The sequence below is a fragment of the Cucumis sativus genome, chromosome 7 (genome assembly GCF_000004075.3).
Source record: "Cucumis sativus cultivar 9930 chromosome 7, Cucumber_9930_V3, whole genome shotgun sequence".
Taxonomy (NCBI): Eukaryota; Viridiplantae; Streptophyta; class Magnoliopsida; order Cucurbitales; family Cucurbitaceae; genus Cucumis; species Cucumis sativus.
This window is the reverse complement of record NC_026661.2, coordinates 7,090,082-7,111,478: the sequence shown is the minus strand read 5'-3', so window position 1 is coordinate 7,111,478 and position 21,397 is coordinate 7,090,082. Positions and strand designations below refer to the sequence as shown.

The 21,397-nt window shown below is 31.2% G+C and overlaps 2 protein-coding genes and 1 long non-coding RNA gene across 3 annotated transcripts; 1 reads left to right on the top strand and 2 right to left on the bottom strand.

Annotated features, from left to right (window-relative positions):
• Positions 1–6,263: 6,263 nt before the first annotated feature.
• LOC116405125 lies at positions 6,264–7,073 on the bottom strand. The gene has a single exon (XM_031888832.1). The coding sequence runs from the start codon at positions 7,071–7,073 to the stop codon at positions 6,264–6,266; it is 810 nt and encodes a 269-aa protein (XP_031744692.1).
• A 3,980-nt stretch (positions 7,074–11,053) lies between these two features.
• Positions 11,054–13,970, top strand: LOC116404963. The gene is made up of 3 exons (XR_004217981.1): positions 11,054–11,659; positions 12,749–13,083; positions 13,180–13,970. It is a non-coding gene; the product is annotated as an uncharacterized LOC116404963 (long non-coding RNA).
• A 591-nt stretch (positions 13,971–14,561) lies between these two features.
• LOC116405124 (actin-related protein 2-like) lies at positions 14,562–21,111 on the bottom strand. The gene is made up of 4 exons (XM_031888830.1): positions 21,049–21,111; positions 20,912–20,966; positions 20,690–20,739; positions 14,562–14,783 (listed from the first exon to the last, which is right to left on the bottom strand). Exons 1-4 carry the CDS (start codon positions 21,109–21,111, stop codon positions 14,562–14,564), a joined length of 390 nt encoding a protein of 129 aa, XP_031744690.1.
• Positions 21,112–21,397: the final 286 nt, after the last annotated feature.

The following is a 21,397-nucleotide window of genomic DNA, read 5'->3' as shown; positions in this document are numbered from 1 at the left end:
ATATATATCCTAGTAATTAACTATAAGGAGCATCTCATTATCTTAAGTTTCTCATTAAAATGAAACGTAGAATACCTTTTTTATTCTTTTGAATTACAAAAGTATTTGAAATATTCGGACTCCTTCTTCGTGTGTTTAATTTCTCACATTGGCCCTCTTGAATTGAATGCTTTTCTAAAACTAATTTAAAAGAAGAAAAAAAAGGATAATTTAGAATCATTGGGGCAAAATCAATGTTTAATTTTTTAGAAAAAATTGTTAGTTCCACACATAGGATAATGAAGAATGTATCTCTTTCACTTTAACATAGTAATGTAAAAACCCAACTTCTCCCTATCTTTTATTTCATGCATGTGATCTAAACAAAACAACTATTTTCAAACGAATAAAACAAAAACTTTGAACACATCTAAAAAGAAAAGTAAACTTTTGAACAATTTAAATAAAAGTACACTTGCAAAAATAGCAAAATAATTGAGGATAATAGAGCTCATGTTACTACATTTTCTAAATTACAAAAATGGTAAATTTAAAAAACGAATAACCCTCTGATAGTGCTTAATATCCCTTCGATAGTTGTCTTAATATCGTTAATTACTTGTCATATTTGTCATATTTGCAATATGAAAAAAAAAGGTACTATGTGCTGGTTTTTTCGATTTTTTTTTCTTGATTGGATGCAATTTCCTTTAAACAAAATTAATATAACTACTTGGTTGAACTACACTTCAAACGCTATTTGACAATGGTAGGTACAAATTTTAATATTAGACAATAAAAAGGTTAAGGCGATCATCCTGTTAATTAAGCAAGAATGCATCAAGGTCATGTCAGAAATTTAAAATCTTGAAATATATATGTTCACTGTTCACATGAACACAAGTTTATTTGAAGCATATATTTTAAATATTATACATATTATTATTTAAATAAATACGTTATGTAACTCAAAAAAAGCATGTATATATAGTTTAGCTTTTGGAATTCAAAATTCTCATATTTTAATAAACTACTTTTCCTTCTTACTTAATTACCTTTTAGAAGTAGAGTATTAGATTCCACAAATTAAAGAATTAATAATAAATTAAGTCGAAGGAAAAGAGTAGAATAAATTGGAGTAGTATAAATTTGAAACCCCCTTGTTTCGAAACAAATCACGAATTAAAAATTCCATAAGAGCTTTGTGTGGATTGAAAGAAAGGTAGAAAAATGTCTCCTGAACCAATTGTTGGAGATTATCGACCATGTGAGAATTCAGATGGTGAACATGCGAAAGATGTAGCACAATGGGCAGTAACAGAATACAACATAAAACACCGCCCTGAAGGTCATTACTTGTACCTTGTTAGAGTATTGAAGTGCGAGTCGCAAGTGGTGGCTGGAACCAATTGGCGTCTGCTGTTGGAGTGTAAGGATGAAAATAATTGTGTGGAAATCTATCAGGCCGTTGTGTGGGAGAAGGTATGGGAAAATTTCAGGCAGCTCACATCCTTCGTACGAATCATACCTGTCCTTTCTCATGAATAAACTTACTCCCTACCTAAACTTATTGCTTTTATGCATAAGTATATACTATGTTATGTACTTCCCCTCATATATAGATCTATAAATAAGGAGATTATAAAATAAATCAATTACTCCAAAAATATATAAGTTATGTACTTACTCCAAAAATGGTGTGATATGATAAGAGAGCGAGATATTAGTCGAAGAAGTTTTGGTGTGTCCTCTACAAAAAGAAAAGTATAATAAAGCTAAATAATGATAGTATTTGAATAAATATGTTAAATAACGCAGAAAAATGTGTCGAAAGTGTCAAGTGTCCAATCTAAGAATTTTGGATACTAGTCTAAATTCTATGCTTGGGACATTACAAACACTGCGGATAGATATGATATATAATAAATGATAATTATTTTGATATATCAATTTTATAACTTTTATATTTTATGTTTGGTATATTAGTTAAGTGATCGTATATACCAAAAATAAAGTACATTTTATGACTGATATACAATAAGTATTGTATTTTGAAATTTTGGACTATATTGGATTGACAAAGCAACTAAACTGAAGTGGCAGTATAGGTAAGCAACAAACGAATGTATGTATATACCTATAATGCTTTCTTTTTAAGTGTTGAATTCACCAAACACGGTATTTTTAAACGCTTGCATTATAATAGAGTTAGCAAATGGTTAACTTATTAACTAAAACAATTTAGATGTTGGTGAGCATTTTTTGAAGATTTTCAAAAAAATAAATCCTTCTAAAAAATGGAAACTAGCTAATGGATGATATTGGTTTCACAATGTATTTTAGCTCAGGACTTTTTCTAACAAAATGGATTTGAAGTTAAAGTTAACTCAAAGTATTTAAAATAAAAGATAAATATTTATACATTTTTTTACTATTGATTATTTTTTACGTTTTTTTTTTTTTACTTGACAGTTTTTATTAACATTGTCAAGAATATCAAAATTGCAAGCGTCAAATATTGTCAATTTTGTAGCAATGAGATAAACATGATTTGAAAAAACAAACAAAGATCAGAATAAAAACATTAGATGAATAAAATGAAAGAATGACTCATCGATAAAAAAAAAAAAAAAGGAAGACGAATAATTGAGTAAAACGTCGAGGGTATTTTTGGAATAAAAGAAAATTAATATATTTCCTCCAATTTTTTTCTTGCCATAGGATGTAGATAATTTCAATTTTCTTCTATATAAATTTCCCTTATTTTAATAGATAAATTTGGATCTGATTCACTTATTTAATTTTTATATTCATAAGAATTTCTCCAAAGTGAAAAAAGAAAAGAAAATAGAAAGTTTAAACACGTGTTATTTACTCTACTCAACTCTAAAAAAAATGTTGATGTCTTTCTTTTGGGTGATAAAACATTACTGGTTTTTCAAGAGTAAAATATTAAAAATAAAAATGACTATAAAACTATTTACAAAATATAACAAACTTCATCAAACTATTAGTCATTTCTTTTAAGTTTTTTTTCCTATATATTTATTATATTTTGTAAATAGTTTCAATGGTTTGTATTTGATAAGTCCTAACAAAAATGTAAATAACAAAAATGCTAAAAAAAATAAAAAAGTACAGTAAAATTTTAGATTTTTTCCATGATAAGTACTCACATATACGATAGACTTCTATCAATTTTTATTGTCATACAATCTTGTAAATACTTCGGTTCATTTTTTATAATAATTCACCATGCACAACAAAGTGTGTATATCCTAGAAATTAAGTATATGCACTATTTTAATTTAGATTTTGATGGTTGACAATTTCGTTTTTCATTTTTATCTTTTTAAAATTAAACTTATAACACCTCTTTCACCATCCAACAACTGGTTTGGATATTTATATTTTTACTCATCAAATTTAAAATCTAAGAAAAAATAGTTTTAGATATGAGGGAATTTTTGGAACTCAAATTTTCATCTCATGGGAAAACAACACTTCAGTAGTAAATGAATGCTAAGCTAAAATCACTATTAGCACATAGATTTATTTTTCTTTAGAGATGAACATTTTAAAAAAATGTTTAAGTAAAATTACTACGAGAGAAAATATACTTAATTATTTTTTTTAAAGAAAATAAAAGATCAAACAAAATAGTCACTAGACGAGACTTGAATTTCGATAGTTTTCGAACAACGGCTAAATAAGACACGGAAACAACTACAAGCATGGATATGTAATTTGGTATTTTTCTCATCGTCATCAGGCAGTTGTTGTGAAGAATTGTCTAGAGAAAGAAGTTTGCACCTTTTTTTTTTAATTCACAATTTCTCATTAAAAAGAAACGTAGAATACCTTTTTTATTCTTTTGAATTACAAAAGTATTTGAAATATTCGGTGTACGGACTCCTTCTTCTTCGTGTGTTTAATTTCTCACATTGGCCTCTTGAATTGAATGCTTTTCTAAAACTAATTTAAAAGAAAAAAAAAAGAGGATAATTTAGAATCATTGGGGCCAAATCAAAGTTTAATTTTTTAAAAAATATTTGTTACTTCCACACATAGGATAATGAAGAATGTATCTCTTTCACTTTACCATAGTAATGTAAAATCCCAACTTCTCCCTATCTTTTATCTCATGCATGTGACCTAAACAAAACAACTATTTTCAAACTAATAAAACAAAAGCTTTGAACACATCTAAAAAGAAAAGTAAACTTTTGAACAATTTCAATAAAAGTACACTTGCAAAAATAGCAAAATAATTTAGGATAATAGAGCTCATGTTACTACATTTTCTAAATTGCAAAAATGGTAAATTTAAAAAACGAATAACTCTTTGATAGTGCTTCATATCCCTTCGATAGTTGTCTTAATATCGTTAATTACTGGTCATATTTGTCATATTTGCAATATGAAAAAAAAAAAAGGTACTATGTTCTACTTTTTTTTATTTTTTTTTATTGGATGCAATTTCCTATAAACAAAATTAATATAACTACTTGGTTGAACTACATTTCAAACGCTATTTGGCATGTTTTCGAAACATTTCAATACGATTAGAAGGTTTTCCACCATTTCTTCATAATTTTTTATAAAAAATTAAGAACTAAAAAACACTTGAAAATGTATTCCCAAACACACCTTTACTTTTATTTAGAAAGACTAGAAAACCTATACTCAAATTTCTATGCTTTAGATGATATAAGTGATCTAAACACAGGTAAATTAACTTCTAAAGACCTACTAAATGTGATTTATATATGACAATGGTAAGTACAAATTTTAATACTAGACCTTAAAAAGGTTAAGGTGATCCTCCTGTTAATTAAGCAAAATGCGAGGTCATGCATGTCAGAAATTTAAAATCTTGAAATATATATGTTCACTGTTCACTTATACATGAACAGAAGTTTATTTTTGAAGCATATATTTTAAATATTATATGAATTATTATTTAAATAAATACGTTGTGTAACTCACAAAAAGCATGTATATATAGTTTAGCTTTTGGAATTCAAAATTCTCATATTTTAATAAACCTACTTTTCCTTCTTACTTAATTACCTTTTAGAAGTAGAGTATTAGATTCCACAAATTAAAGAATTAATAATAAATTAAGTCGAAGGAAAAGAGTGGAATAAATTGGAGTAGTATAAATTTGAAACCCCCTTGTTTCGAAACAAATCACGAATTAAAAATTCCATAAGAGCTTTGTGTGTATTGAAAGAAAGTAAGGTAGAAAAATGTCTTCTCATGTAATTGTTGGAGATTATCGACCATGTGAGAATTCAGATGGTCCACATGCGAAAGAAGTAGCACAATGGGCAGTAACAGAATACAACCTAAAACACCGCCATGAACGTCCTTACTTGTACCTTCTTAGTGTATTGAAGTGCGAGTCGCAAGTGGTGGGTGGAACCAATTGGCGTCTGGAGTTGAAGTGTAAGGATGAAAATAATATTGAGGTAAACTGTGAGGCTGTTGTGTGGGAGAAGGAATGGGAGAATTTCAAGGAGCTCACATCCTTCATAGTATTCTACCCATCTTCTGGTTGACAAGGGATATCCCCTTGTAACTCCCTACCTAAAGCTATTGCTTTTATGCATATGTATGTTATGTACTTCCCCTCCTTTACGATCAATATATATATATATATATACCTATAAATAATGGTATTATAAAATAAATCAATTAATCCTATAATATATATACGTTATGTATTTACTATGTTGTGTTTTCTTCTATTTTATAATTACATATGGTGTGACATGATATGAGAGTGATGTATTAGTAGAAGAAGTTGGTGTGTCCTCCACAAAATTCAACTTAAAAGAGAAAAGTGAAAATAAAGCCAAATAATGATAGTATTTGAATAAATATGTTAAATAACGAATGTGTCGAAAGTGTCAAGTGTTCAAATTGAGAATTTTGGATACTAGTCTAAATCCTAGGCTTGAAACATTACAAACACTTTCCTAGTAATAATGATATATAATAAATGATAATTATTTTTTTATTTATAAAGATACATTATGAAAGATGATGCAAAGGGAAATCTTCACAAGGAAGACGTTCCAAAGCAGCCCCTTCAATCCTGCTTCATTAAAATATCAAAGGTAAATACAAGAAGCAGGAGATAATAGAGGGCTAGAGGGAAGCCCAAGAAACTTGAAACGCTAAAAAGCATCTAAGTTTAATGCAATAGAGCTAGGCGAGTAATTTTTGAAGAGAGAAGATCGGCTTGTCCAAAAACCCGTTATGGCTTGTATGTCTTCTCATACAGAATCAACTTTTTTTTCTTCCCCCCTAAAAATCATTCTGTTTCTTTCATTCCAAATGTTCCAAAGAGTAGCAGCCACCAGGTATTGTTTGATAGTTTGCTTTTTCGTTTTACCTTTTGTTTTGAAGAGATCTTTGCATAAGGTAGTGGAATTTGGAAAGAGCAGGGATTTGCCCAGTATAACTTCAACTTTCTTCAAGAGATTTGTTGAGAAGGGGCAGTGGGTGAAAAAATGTTGTCTGTCTTCCTCAGCAGCTTTGCATAGGATGCACCAAGAGGGCTTTAAATTCCACGTTGGGAGCCTTCTCTGTAGCATATCCATTGTATTGATACACTCATGTAGGAGAGTCCATACGAAGAATTTGCATCTTTTGGGGATGGTAGATTTCCATAAGTTGTTATAGATCTCCCCATCATCTTCGTTGGTCTCGTCTTGGTTGTTTAGAGGTCTTGCAAGTTTGATGGAAGCCACAGTGAAGCTGCCATTGTTGTTTAAAGTCCAACGAGGATTGTCAAATCCTGAATCAGGCAAGGGAGGGAGGGAGACTTTCATATCTTCCCAAAGAACTTCCTCGACACTTCTTAACGGTCTTCGAGGGTAGAGGTCCCAGTCGGCTTTTTCTGCATTCCACATGTTTGCAATGGAATCTCCTTTCTTGGTAGAAAGAGCAAATAATCTTGGGTTGGTCTGTGTGAATGGACTAAGTTCATGCCATCGGCTGTGCCAGAACAAGAGGGAGTCTCCCCTTTTAATGGACCATTTGATTTGAGGAAGGACCCAGTCAACTCCTTTAATGATAGACATCCAGGGTGCTTTGGAGCTGCTATATTTGCTTTTGGTTGGAAGTTCACCCAAATATGATCGATTGTTCATATTTAGCAGTGATTATGCGTTTCCACAGAGGATTATTTTCTCCATAAAATCTCCAGATCCACTTGCTTAGTAGAGCAAAATTTGTACTTTGAACGCTGTTAATGCCCAGGCCACCTTTGTTGATAGGAGACAGCACCGTTGACCATTTGATGAGGTTGGTGTTTTTCTTATCAAAGGTGTCTCTCCAGAGGAAATTTCTCCATATTGTTTCAATATCTTTGTAGACAGATTTGGGGGCTTGAAAACCGAAATGTGATAATTAGGAATGCTAGCTAATGTAGCTTTAATAAGAGTTATCTTGCTACCTCTGGAAAGAGAAGCATATTTCCAGTTGTTGATTTTCTTCTGGAGTTTTTTCGTTGTTTCAGACCAAAAATGTCTAGAGTTCGGTTCCCAAATATTGAATAGGGTAGGAAATTAACTAAGAAGCCCCATTTAGCCCGTCACATAATTTGTTCTCTGTGTATCAATGTTGATAGGAGAGATCGTGGATTTGTTGAGGTTGATGTTGAGACCTGAGGCCAATTCAAAAAGCCGAAGGGCATTCCTCATATTATTTATGGTTTCTTCATCGTCCTCCATAAAAAGAAGGATATCATCAGCAAAGAGGAGATGAGTAAGGTTATGTTTCCCATTGAAACTAACTCTCTTTTATCAAGTTTTGTTTCTCCAAGTGATTAAGAAGTATGCTGAGATAATCCATCACGAGAACAAAAATGAATGGAGAGATCGGATCACCTTGCCGGATGCCTCTTGTGGGTTTAATTTTACCTCTGGGTCTTCCGTTGATAAGGATGGAGTATTGAACACTAGTAATACAAGCTTCAATCCATTTACGCCATTTTTGTGGAAAGCCTTTTTTATGCAGCATAAAATCGATGAAAGCCCAGTTGATTTTATCAAAAGCCTTTTCGATACATGCTTGAGCACATATCCTTTTATTATTATTTTTTTTTTGCTTCTAGAAATCCACAGCTTCATTTGCAATCAAAATGGCATCCGTAATCTGCCTCCCTCTAACGAAAGCTAATTGGTTCTCTGAGATTATATTAGGCAGAACTTGTTTTAGTCTTTCAGCGATAACTTTAGCAATAAGCTTGTACATACCAGTTGTAAGGCTTATGGGCCTATAATCCGAAGGGGCTGTGCATGTATCCTTTTTTGCAATGAGAGCAATAAAGGTAGAATTCACAATACTGTTGATGATGCAATTTTTATGGAAGTCATTGAAGATTTCCAATATATTTTCTTTTGTGAAATTCCAAGTGTCCTTGAGAAACTCCATAGTAAAGCCACCTGGTCCCGAAGATTTATTTTTGGGGAAGTTTTTTAGAGCATTGTATATCTCTTTTGCAGAAAAAATTTTGCACAGGTCATCATGGTCTGTCTCTTTTATAAGAGTCCAGGGGGCGTTGTCAATGAACCAAAGATCTCTTTTCTTTTCCGTATAGATTTCCCCAAAATGATCGATGAAGGTTTTCTCAATGTCCCTATCAGTTGTACACAGAGCATCTTGAGCAGTGTAAATGCTTGATATGAAGCTTCTCCTTTGCCCAACAGAGTAGATTTTATGATAAAAAGCTGAATTTTCGTTAAGTGATCGTATAACTTTTATATTTTATGTTTGATATATTAGTTAAGTGATCGTATAGACCAAAAATAAAGTACAGTATATCAAACATATTGCCCAAAATACATATTGTGTGATGCACCAAAATCAGGATTGATTTGGAATAATAAAGAATGGGAATCTGCTTCATTATATTGGATTTTGTTTTATCTCTACATTTGGAAATTTTGAAAAAATATTGCTATACCTAAAAATTTAAATGATAAAATTGTTAAAAACATCTAGCAATATAAGAAAATATCACTATCCATTTGACATAGGTGAAATTAGACTATTATTTGTTTATATAATGACATATATAAATATGCATAGTAGATAGGTTCTAATATTTTACTATATTTTGGAAGTAATCCTAAATTTTATGGTAATTATTTTAAATGACAAAGCTGTGTTCAAACAAACCAAAATATCTAAAAATTTTAATGTTAGGAGAACAATAAAAAATTTATTTAAATTTTATCTAAAGCAAATGATTTTTTGGTTTCATTATTATTATTTGGACTACTCCTCCCAAGATCACAACACTCTCTTCTATCAAAATACATTGATGAAATCTAAAATTTTGCAATATTTTGTAAATACTTTATATGTAATACATAAACATCTCCGTTTTAGAGTTTTCAATAAGCACAAATACATTCATAGACAGTTCCATTGTCGTGTTTTAGGAATGATGATGCAGTCACCTTGCAAGCAATAATTAGATAGCTAGAATGGGAGTGAACGTGTTGAGTTAGCTCAAATGACCTCCAACTAATTCGTTCAGGATAGCAAATTTGACAAAATATTGACAATATATTACAAAAAATTTAGATTCTATCAATAATAGACATTGATAAACTTTTATCGGTGACATTGTCTGTAGAAGTCTATCAGTTTCTACCTTTAACAGAACTCTGAATTTGCTATAACTTGTGAGTATTTACATATATTTTGCTATTTTAAAAAATGCTCCTATATATATAGGGAAGAAAATTTTGGTGCATCCATGATGCATCCATCTTTGTGTCTTTCTATCTCTCCACTCCATGAATTTAAAATTAAATGTTATTTAAAAAAAAACATTTTGTTTTCTTATAGTAGAGAGATTGGTGGTATGTAGACAGATGCATCCTAGATCATAATTTTCACAATCTACCAAAGATTATTCATAACTAAATATATATATTCCTTTAGATTATATATATATATTTCTAAATGTGTGTTTTGTGATGCGAGCATAAATGGTGGATAAAGATTTTGGGTGTCTATACTTTTTACCGATGATCTTGGACTGTCACTGAGTTTTGATTTTGTTGATGGGCAATGCATGCATGCCAACGTAGATAAAATTAGTGTACACAAAATCTTAAAATCAATCGGTAAGGAAAGGAATAACTCTTTTATTTTACAAGAAATTTGAGTTTCTTTTGTTTTTTCAACGGGGAATTTTCAACATCTTCAACAAAAGTTAGTGGTATATTTATAAAGGTGGAAAGTGGTTGTAGAAAAAGATGTGTGTGGAGATCAAAGTTTGTGAGAGGAGTAGTTTCGGTACGCTTAAACGATTTTCTCACTTATTAATTAAAGATGAGTGTGAAACTGAATCGGGTGGATGGATTATCGGACATATTTGTCCTTGAGCTAGCCTAGTTGGGCAGTGGCTGAGCATAATAGAAAGAGAGGTTTGAAGCGAGCTTTATGGTGTTTGTCGTTTAATCAGTGGTAGCGTTGAGGCTGGGTCCAATAGCAAAAACATACTCTCTTTAAGCTTAAGTTCATGGTCAAAGTCGGTGATCTTTGTTGATAAAATTTATCAGACTGCAATCTTTTTTCCATGTATCGGCATTTGGAACACCGACATGCACCAATACACCTCGAACACATGTCTGACATTCCTGCTCGAGTGTATATTAGTGATGCAACTTCTTATCATCAAGAATTGTTTAGCCTTGATTGCTTGTGAATGATAAGCAACAATAATGTAATTCTACCGTACTTACCAAACACAACACTATAAATTAGAAACATGGTAAAATTTTCAATAAAATTTTATCAATTTAAGACAACAAATAAAATAATGCTAAAAAGTAAAGATAATGTAATAACCAAACAAAATTATAAATATTGAACTATGAGTGTAATCTCGATGTTAAAATGAGATTCTTAGGGTGTGTTCGGGCCCAAATAATCACTGTGGATTTTAGTTATAATAACCATAACCCACGTTGAGGGCCTATTTTATGGAAACCCTAGTTTTAGATGGTTTCCATTTTTCCGTTTTGACTCTTTAATCCACTATGTTGCCTTTTCAACCCTTCACGACTTCGTACAGTATTCTCTCTCTCAACTCATTTTTATCCCTTCTCAACTCGTCTTCAATCTCTTTTCAACACCCACTTCATCATTTCCTCAACCCGTTTCATCTTTTCTCGTCGTCTCTTGAATTGTCTTCAACCACTCTATTTTAGGTTTAATGGTCGAGAAAAAGAAATCCCCTAGTCCCCTCAACTCATCTTCAACCTTTATTGGTTGTTCTTTGGCCTTCATTTTCTTGTGGAGAAAAAAACCCCTCTTGTTATAATATTTGTTTCTCTTCCACTCTTCGTCTTTCAACGAAATGTTAAAGGCTTCGCTCACCGCATTGCCTCCGAAACAAATGAGTTTTCCCTTTCGATTTTGTTGAATGGTTGAGTTTAGACTGTCTTTGAAACTCAAATGCTTGCATGTTCACCACTCGTCTCGGTGAACATGCAATTCTGACTCGATTTTCCTTCTTCCACTTCCCCTTGTCGCTTGGACTTCCATTTGCCAATCGGACTTCTTTTCGCACTGATTTGGACACTTGCTACACTATCCTTACTATCATTTTGTGCATATGGGATGTTCGAGCAAGGTAAGGTTGGAGGTAAGCGACTCGAACTTGAGTTTCTTCAAAGCCGATGATGAGGATTGCCTTGAAACTTGTTTGAATTTTTATTTCTGATCAGTTTTATTTGTTACTTCAATTTGCTTTCATATATGTGCATATTTGGGTGTCTCGGTTAGAAACTACAATGCTTTTTTTTTTAATTGTTTCAATTTTAAATATTTTTATTCTTCTTAGCATTCTTCGTATTGCATTTTTGGGCTCTTTTTTTTTTTTTTTTTTTTTTTTTGCAATCGATGCCTCTTATATTGCCATATCTATTTTGTTTCCATTTCAGCCTTCCTTGTTTACAGTTCCCAATTTATTTGCAATAAAGATGCATTCTGTATCTGGTTTGTTGTGACATCTATTCTCTTTATTTGCAATCAACTCCCATCCATCCATAACACTGCAATATATTTGTTCAATATCCTTTCATTTTACCTTTGCTTATGCATTTGTCTATTCATAACTTTTCTTTATCCTTAATGTGGTAGTTTTGAAGTTTTGACTATCTTCTCACTTTTGATGTATATATCTGTCATTTGCAAAGATTCTCTTCTTTTATTTTTTTGTTTTGTTTTGAGGTCAATAAAGGCATAATTTATTGGTCTTCTACCCCTCTACATATACCTCTTCATTTGCTCTTTTTTATTGTATGTTGTTTTCCTCCTTTCACATCCTACTTCCTCCTCTATTCCTTCTTGTTTTCGTAGGTAAGTTACTTTTGCTTTCTTTTTTTCAAGTTCCATTTGTCCTTGTATGTTTCTTGTCCATATCCATGTTACCAATCATGTGTGTTGCTGCTCTTGCTTTCAGCTCCATGTTCTGTTTAAGGCATAATATGAGTCATGACTTTCTTACTTTATGCAATGAAAGACCATCTTATACACAACCGTATCCACTAGCATTTCATACTAAACTATTTGTTGTGAACTCTGATTTTATTGGTTGTTCATTTTCTATGACTGTTTGTATGCATTTTCATCCCCTTACTTCGTTGCACCTCCTTTTCATGCATACTTTTTATTGATGTTTCTTTAACTAGATCCAATTCATCACACTGAACGAATTTAATTCAATTGTCAGAATGGCAAGTTCGTCATGCACCCAAAAGCATGTATGGCCAAAAGAGAAGGAGGCCAACCTCGTGAAGTGTCCGGTGGATCTGGTCGATGGAAGTTAGACAATGGGACGTTTAGACCAGGTTACCTGACACAATTGGTTCGGATGATGGTCGTGAAGTTGTCAGGCTACAATATCCACTCTATTACTGTCATCGACTGTCGTATCAAGACGTCGAAGCGAGTATTCTAAGCAATAATAGCCAAATTGTAGGGCCTCGAATGCAATGGGTTCGGATGGAATGATGATGAGAAGTGCATATAGTTGCTAAAAAGAAATTGTTGAACAACTGGGTCATGGTATGTAGATGTTTTAAATGTGACATAAATGTTATTGATTTTTATTAAACGTGATGGAGTAACCAACGCATGTTTGATTTTTTTTTATTTACACAGACTCATCCAGCAGTAAAAGGCCTCTTGAACAAGTTGTTCCCCTATTATGACAAGCTGTCATATGTGTTCGAAAAAACAGGGCAATGGGAGGACGTACAAAGACCTTTGCAGACGTCGGTTCCAACGTGCCTAGTGGGTACGAGTATCCACATTCGAATCTGAATGATATGAAATTTCATTCTATCTTCGGACATGGATTCAACATGTCGCAAGAAGACGTTGCATGGCCTAGTCGAGCAAGCGATAGTAGGACAGGTTCAAGTGGCTCAAAGTGAAGGATGAGAGGCCAGCCTGTGGATACTGATGATGTCATTAAGGATGCCAAGGACTATTAAACTTACCAGCTAAGGCTAATTGCAGAGTGGCCACGGTTAGCACTACAGGATGAAAGTACTGCTCGCAAGGACTTAATTTGAGCGTTGCATGTCATCCCTAAGCTAAATAGGTCGGAAAGGGTGTCTTGCACTCGGATACTTATGAACAATTTAGCTGATCTGAAAAGTTTTCTTGAAGTGTCAGACGACGAGAGGATTGACTACTGCAGAGTGATCTTACGAGATGGTGTGTGATTGTTTTTGTACTTCCTTGTTTACAGATCGTTATTGTTTTTTTTTTTTTAATGCTTCTATTTATGTCTATGTGTAGTTTTCTTATGTTTGTAATTTTCTTCCATCGAACGTGTCCTTAAGAAGACCTTTTATTTATTTTCATCGTAGTGAAGTTATGCTTGACGTTGTATATCTTATTTCCACAAATTTTTATTTCCACAAATTTGTAATGTTTATGGGTTACGTGACATAGAAAAGACAAATGTTTATTTAGTGAAACATGACGACTAGTTGAATAATGTAGAATATGGACATTATCGTTAAAGAAAGTAAGTCGATTTTTTTTCAGGAAACGTAGGACAATTTCCTAAATAAAAAAAAAATATGTATTTTATGTATTGAATTTACGGTATGAATTTGAAAAAGAAAAAGAAAACAAAATAATAATTCAAAATACTACCAAAATAACTCTTTTACCAAACACATATTATCATAACACTACCCACATAGCCCTTTTTCCAAACACATCTTATTTATAATGCTAGTATCATGATCATAACACTAATCCTTCCATAACCTAACCCTTCCCCCAAACGCCCCTTAAATTTAGGTAAAAATTACTAGACAATATTCATTATTACTTATCGAGAAAAAGTGTCGAACCATGATATTTAGACCCAGTTGGAGATTTAAGAAGCAGAAGAAAGATGAAAAAAGAAAAACAGCGACACTAAAAACAATAGTAGAAATATCCTGCTATGTTTATCGATAAATATATAAGTGATGAGAATGATGCATAAGAAAGCACCATTTTCATTATACAATAGCATGATTTCATGGTTTTTCATGTTCGTTTATTTCAACACACAGGAAAGACAAAATGGTTGGAAGGCCAATGGGTGGCCAAAAGATTTTAACCACAGCAATCTTAGTGTCAACAGAATCCAAAAGCTTGACCTTTAGCTTCAACTTAAGGGTAAATGTTTTGCCATTTGAATTAACCTCATGGACAACATCTAAAACAGCTTCAATGTCGACCTCAATTTTAAGTACAGTCTAACAATGATGAATCAAAATCGGAATTAATAGGAATTAACAGCAACCAACACCAATGTCCACTTCAGGTTTCACTGGATGAGTATTAATAGGAACGAATCCAAGACTCAACTTTCAAATTATAAGCTAATTTTGATGATATATTGGATATATATAATTCTTATCTCACAAACTTCTATGATCTCCACTCAACTCTTCACTTTTCTTTATATACACTGTACACTACATGGATCACTTACCTCTCTCTCCTCCAAATATTTAATATTATATTTTTAAAATATAGTTTTTTAATGATAAATTTGAATCCGATTCACTTATTTATTTTTTCTCTTCATAAAACTTTCTAAAAAAGAAGAAAAGAAAAAAAAATAGAAAGGTTAAAAACGTGATTATTTACTCTACTCAACTCTAAGAAATGTAGATGTCTTTCTTTTTCCGACTATAAAAGCATTAATGTTCTTTTACTATTTTACTATTTTTTAAAATACTACTTGTAAATAACAAAAATGCTAAACTTCTTTTAGAAAAATATAGTATAATTTTAGATTATGTCAATGGTAAATAATAAATACTGACAGATACAATACTTCTATTATTTCTGTTGTGATAGAATTTTGTAAATATTTCCGTTCATATTTTACAAACAATGCCCGAAAAAGTGTGTGTATATATCCTAGTAATTAACTATAAGGAGTATCTCATTATCTCAAGTTTCTCATTAAAAAGAAACGTAGAATACCTTTTTTATTCTTTTGAATTACAAAAGTATTTGAAATATTCGGTGTACGGACTCCTTCTTCGTGTGTTTAATTTCTCACATTGGCCTCTTGAATTGAATGCTTTTCTAAAACTAATTTAAAAGAAAAAAAAAGAGGATAATTTAGAATCATTGGGGCCAAATCAAAGTTTAATTTTTTAAAAAATATTTGTTACTTCCACACATAGGATAATGAAGAATGTATCTCTTTCACTTTAACATAGTAATGTAAAAACCCAACTTCTCCCTATCTTTTATCTCATGCATGTGACCTAAACAAAACAAAATATTTTCGAACGAATAAAACAAAAACTTTGAACACATCTAAAAAGAAAAGTAAACTTGTAAAAATTTAAATAAAAGTACACTTGTAAAAATAGCAAAATAATTTAGAATAATAGACCCAATGTTACTGCATTTTCTAAATTGCAAAAATGGTAAATTTAAAAAACGAATAACTCTCTGATAGTGCTTGATATCCCTTCGATAGTTGTCTTAATATCGCTAATTACTTGTCAAATTTGTCATGTTTGCAATATGAAAAAGAAAAAAGGTACTATGTGCTGCTTTTTTCAGTTTTTTTTTTTTTTGATTGGATGCAATTTGCTTTAAACAAAATTAATATAACTACTTGGTTGAACTACACTTCAAACGCTATTTGGCATGTTTTCAAAACACTTCAATATGATTAGAAGGTTTTCCACCATTTCTTCATAAATTTTTATAAAAAATTCAGAACTAAAAAACATGTGAAAATGTATTCCCAAACACACCTTTACTTTTATTTAGAAAGACTAGAAAACCTATACCCAAATTTCTATGCTTTAGATGATATAAGTGATCTGAACACAGGTAAATTAACTTCTAAAGACCTACCGGATGTGATTTATATATGACAATGGTAGGTACAAAATTTAATATTAGACAATAAAAAGGTTAAGGTGATCCCCCAGTTAATTAAGCAAAATGCATCAAGGTTATGTCAGAAATTTAAAATCTTGTTCACTGTTCACTTCAACGTGAACAAAAGTTTATTTGAAGCATATATTTTAAATAGTATACGTATTATTATTTAAATAAATACATTGTGTAACTCACAAAAAGCATGTATATATAGTTTAGCTTTTCGAATTCAAAACTATCATATTTTAATAAACCTACTTTTCCTTCTTGCTTAATTACCTTTTAGAAGTAGAGTATTAGATTCCATAAATTAAAGAATTAATAATAAATTAAGTCGAAGGAAAAGAGTGGAATAAATTGGAGTAGTATAAATTTGAAACCCCTTGTTTCGAAACAAATCACGAATTAAAAATTCTATAAGAGCTTTGTGTGTATTGAAAGAAAGTAAGGTAGGAAAATGTCTTCTGATTCAATTAAGGGAGGTTATGGACCATGTGAGAATTCAGATGGTGAACATGCGAAAGAAGTAGCACAATGGGCAGTAACAGAATACAACATAAAACACCGCCATGAACGTCCTTACTTGTACCTTCTTAGTGTATTGAAGTGCGAGTCGCAAGTGGTGGCTGGAACCAATTGGCGTCTGGGGTTGAAGTGTAAGGATGAAAATAATATTGAGGTAAACTGTGAGGCTGTTGTGTGGGAGAAGAGATGGGAGAATTTCAAGCAGCTCACATTCTTCATAGTATTTTACCCATCTTCTGGCTGACAAGGGATATCCCCTTGTAACTCCCTACCAAAAGCTATTGCTTTTATGCATATGTATGTTATGTACTTCCCCTCCTTTACGATCAATATATATATATATATATATATAAATAATGGGATTATAAAATAAATCAATGAATCCTATAATATATACGTTATGTATTTACTACGTTGTCTTTTCCATGTCTTTTCTTCTATTTTATAATTACATAGGGTGTGACATGATATGAGAGCGATGTATTAGTAGAAGAAGTTGGTGTGTCCTCTACAAAATTCAAGTGAAAGAGAAAGTAAAATAAATAATAATTGTATTTGAATAAATATGTTAAATAACGCAAAAAAATGTGTCGTGTCAAGGGTCTAATTTGAAAATTCTGGACACTATTCTAAATCCTTGGTATGAGACATTACAAACACTTCCATATTTATAAATATGATATATAATAAATGATAATTACTTTGATATATCAATTTTATAACTTTTATATTTTGTGTTTGGTATATTAGTTAAGTGGTTGTATATACCAAAAATAGAGTAAAGTATACTTTATTGCTTATATACAAAAAGTATTGTATTTTGAAATTTTGGATTATATTGGATTGACATAGTAAGTAAGCAACTAAACTGAAGTGACAGTATAGGTAAGCAACTCAAGAATGTATGTATATACCTATAATGCTTTCTTTTTAAGTGTTGAATTCATCAAACACCATATTTCTAAACGCTTGCATTATAATTGAGTTAGCAAATGGTTAACTTATTAACTAAAACAATTTAGATGTCAGGGTGAGCATTTTTTGAAGATTTTCAAAAAAATAAATTCTTCTAAAAAATGGAAACCAGCTAATGGATGATATTAGTTTCACAATGTATTTTAGCTTAGAATTTTTTCTGACAAAATGGACTTGAAGTTAAAGTTAACTCACTTGTAAGAAATAAGTGCAATCCAAGATATGAAAATTTTTGGAAGGTTTAGCTATATCATGTAAACCTACTTGTAAAAGAAGAGTAAATGTAGCTTGATCCTTTGAGAGATACGTGTCAATCTCTAGTTGCAACCACCAATCAGATTCACATATAAGAAGGGTAGAGGAGGCAACCACCAAAAACACAAGATGTAACAGAAGATTAGTTAGAGAAAAACTTCATGAATATGCAGGGTGAGTGGAAAAAAAGGACAAACACAACAAGCACATTGTATAGTAATCAAAGAAGTAAGAAAGTCATCCAATATAAACTGTACTGTACAGCTCACAACCACAAATTGACTACATTGAAAGCAAAGGGTGGATCAATAGAAAGCGTAATCCAACTACTCTGAATTCAACAAACAGTAAAATACAAAGCTAAGCAGATCAAAACTTATTTTATTTCCTAAAAAAACATAATATGATCAAAGCTAAATGAAGAGCACACTAAAGTATGAGCTATGTGTTTCAATATCGACGGAAGAAGAAACAATACAATTTAATTAAAAGAAACATAATATGATCTAAAATCTTAAGATTCAATTTAAAGAAACAAATTGTCTTACCATATTCTAAAATCTTAAGATTCAATTCAAAGAAACAAATCACCTATAGTTTATTTTATTTTCTAAAGAAACATAATGTGATCAAAGTGAAACAGATAGCACATTTAAGTATGAGTTCACTACAACAAAAATGGTCTACAACGACAGTTATTTTCTCTCACGAATAAAATTTTTTACAGTTATTTACAGTCATAGTATCGGGAGTCATGAAAAGTCATTCCATGACAGTTTTTGAAAACTGTCGCAATAAGTTTTTTCGTGACAGAAAATAACTTTCGTTTATTACTATTTTATGACAACAAATAACTGTCATATTCTATATTATGACAACAAATAACTGTCATCATTTGCGTATTAACGGCAGTTAAAAAAATGTCGCAAATTCATTTATTATGACATATTTTAAATCTCAAGGATATGCCAATCGTGACAGTTTTTTTTATACAATCAAATGTCATTGTTTCGCTATTGACGACATTTTTTCCCTGTCAAAGATAGGCCGATTGTGACAGTTTTTTAATCAAAAAATTGTCATTGTTTTAATATTGACGACAATTAAGGAACGTCACGAATTCATATATTATTACATTTTTTCATATTGCAAATTCTTTAATTACTATAGTTTTTCCTTGTTCTCTTCTTGCCGCTTCGCCATCACACGAACCATTTGAATGACAATAATGTTATAATACATCACACCCATATAGAAACAAATATATATATATATGCTATAATACACTTTGTAATATTCATACATTTCCAATCAAGTTTGAACAATTTACAAGTATGGAATTTCAGCCCTTAATCAAAACTAGTGTAAATACCATTAGAATACATATAACAAGATTTTCTACACAAGCATAAACAACCAACCGGTAAGCCTTCATCTTTGAAAATATTCTTTGTTGCTTGAACCATGCTAGCCAGTGTATTTTGATGGTCCATATAAACTTCTTTGAAGGAAAACTCATGAAGTTGTCGGTTTTAGTTGAACCTACAAAGCCAACATGAATATAAGCATACATCATAGTGCAAGAGTATAATTCGCTTAAAGAGAGTATAACATGAATATAGCAAACAGTCACAGAAAATTTTACTCTGTAGCAAGCACAAGGAATGTAAAAAAGAAAAAGAATAAGATGTTGTCAATCAAACCCTAAACCCTAAACCCTAAACCCTAAACCCTTTATGGGATCTACATTTAAATACTATTAGTGATAGACCATAGTTACATTAGTTGCAAAACCAACTATGATGAAATAAATAAAGAAACGTATCGTTTTGCCCTCAATTTATGATATAAGATAGCTAATTCTATATGAATGATTGATGTTAAATATGATGCTCATTCTATACTAAGGATTCATTGTTGGATATCTCATCAACGTCAACCACGAGGTGGGATGAGATCCAACAATGCACCTTTTATGTCTCTCAAATACAAATATAAAAGACTGGAGATCCTGACACCACCCCCATTTGACAGGCCAGTTCAAAAAATGAAGATATCTTGTCTATAAAAGAAGAGCAAATTAAACAACAAAACAGAGCCATATATGTGAAGTTTGTATAATATTTGCAACTGACCTTAGAGCATGATTAAACCTACAAAACAGAGCAACATTGAAGAATAGAACACCATAATCTAATGACAAATAAACAATAAAAAACCTGAAGTGAAATTAGTTTTGAAGATCAATATCCAAATCCTTTATTCTAGCTAGATTGACAACTACAATGGGTAAAAGTAGCTCAACAATCTCACCTTTTAGAAACACAATATCTAGACATAATCTGAAAGCTGGAGAGAATTAACCCCATCAACAAAAACTCATTGATTGATTAGAAAGCTAAAAAAGAAATAAAATGAAAAAGAGAGAAAAAAAAAAACCCTTAGAACTATACCTTTAAATCTCCTCTTGACAAGTATGTAAATTTTTTACCACATGAGTGACACCATCACCAGAGTCAATGACTAATCCAGCCAGTAAACCTGCCAGCACAAAAAGAAAAAATTAAGTAAAAAATTAGATGAAAACTATAAGAAAAAAATTGAGAAAGAAAAATAGTGGAGAAAGATGACAAGTTCAGAAAAATAACTAAGCACAATTTTGACTTTCAATTCATTTTTATAAGCACCTTAAGCAATATAAAGTTAAAACTACTTGGATTTGAATGAAGACCCCAGTAAAAGTTGTACTTCTCAAACATGGTCTCTACCTATAAGATTAAATTGACCCAACTCATTAAATTGAGCAAATGAAATTGAAATAACATTGAAAGAAATTCAAATATCACAAACCATTTTTTCACGGTTCTTTGAAGGATTGAAAGGTGGGTCTGTGAGCAAAATTTTACAAACCATTTTTTCATGGTTCTTTTAGCACAACATTATGATTTGTCCATGGAAAAAATGTATAAAACTCAAAGTAGGTGGCAAATGGGAATTTAAGTATAGTGGAGTATACATTTTTTTAGCACAACAAAAAAAGGGAAAAAATGCCTATATAACTAACCAATCTAAATGATGACTAATGAGATCACACTTGAAGTATGAGCACCAACAATAATAGTTGAGAGTAATACAAGTTTCGAAAACCATACTCAGTAGCAAGCGTCCACATGATACAAAGATATAACCATAACAAATG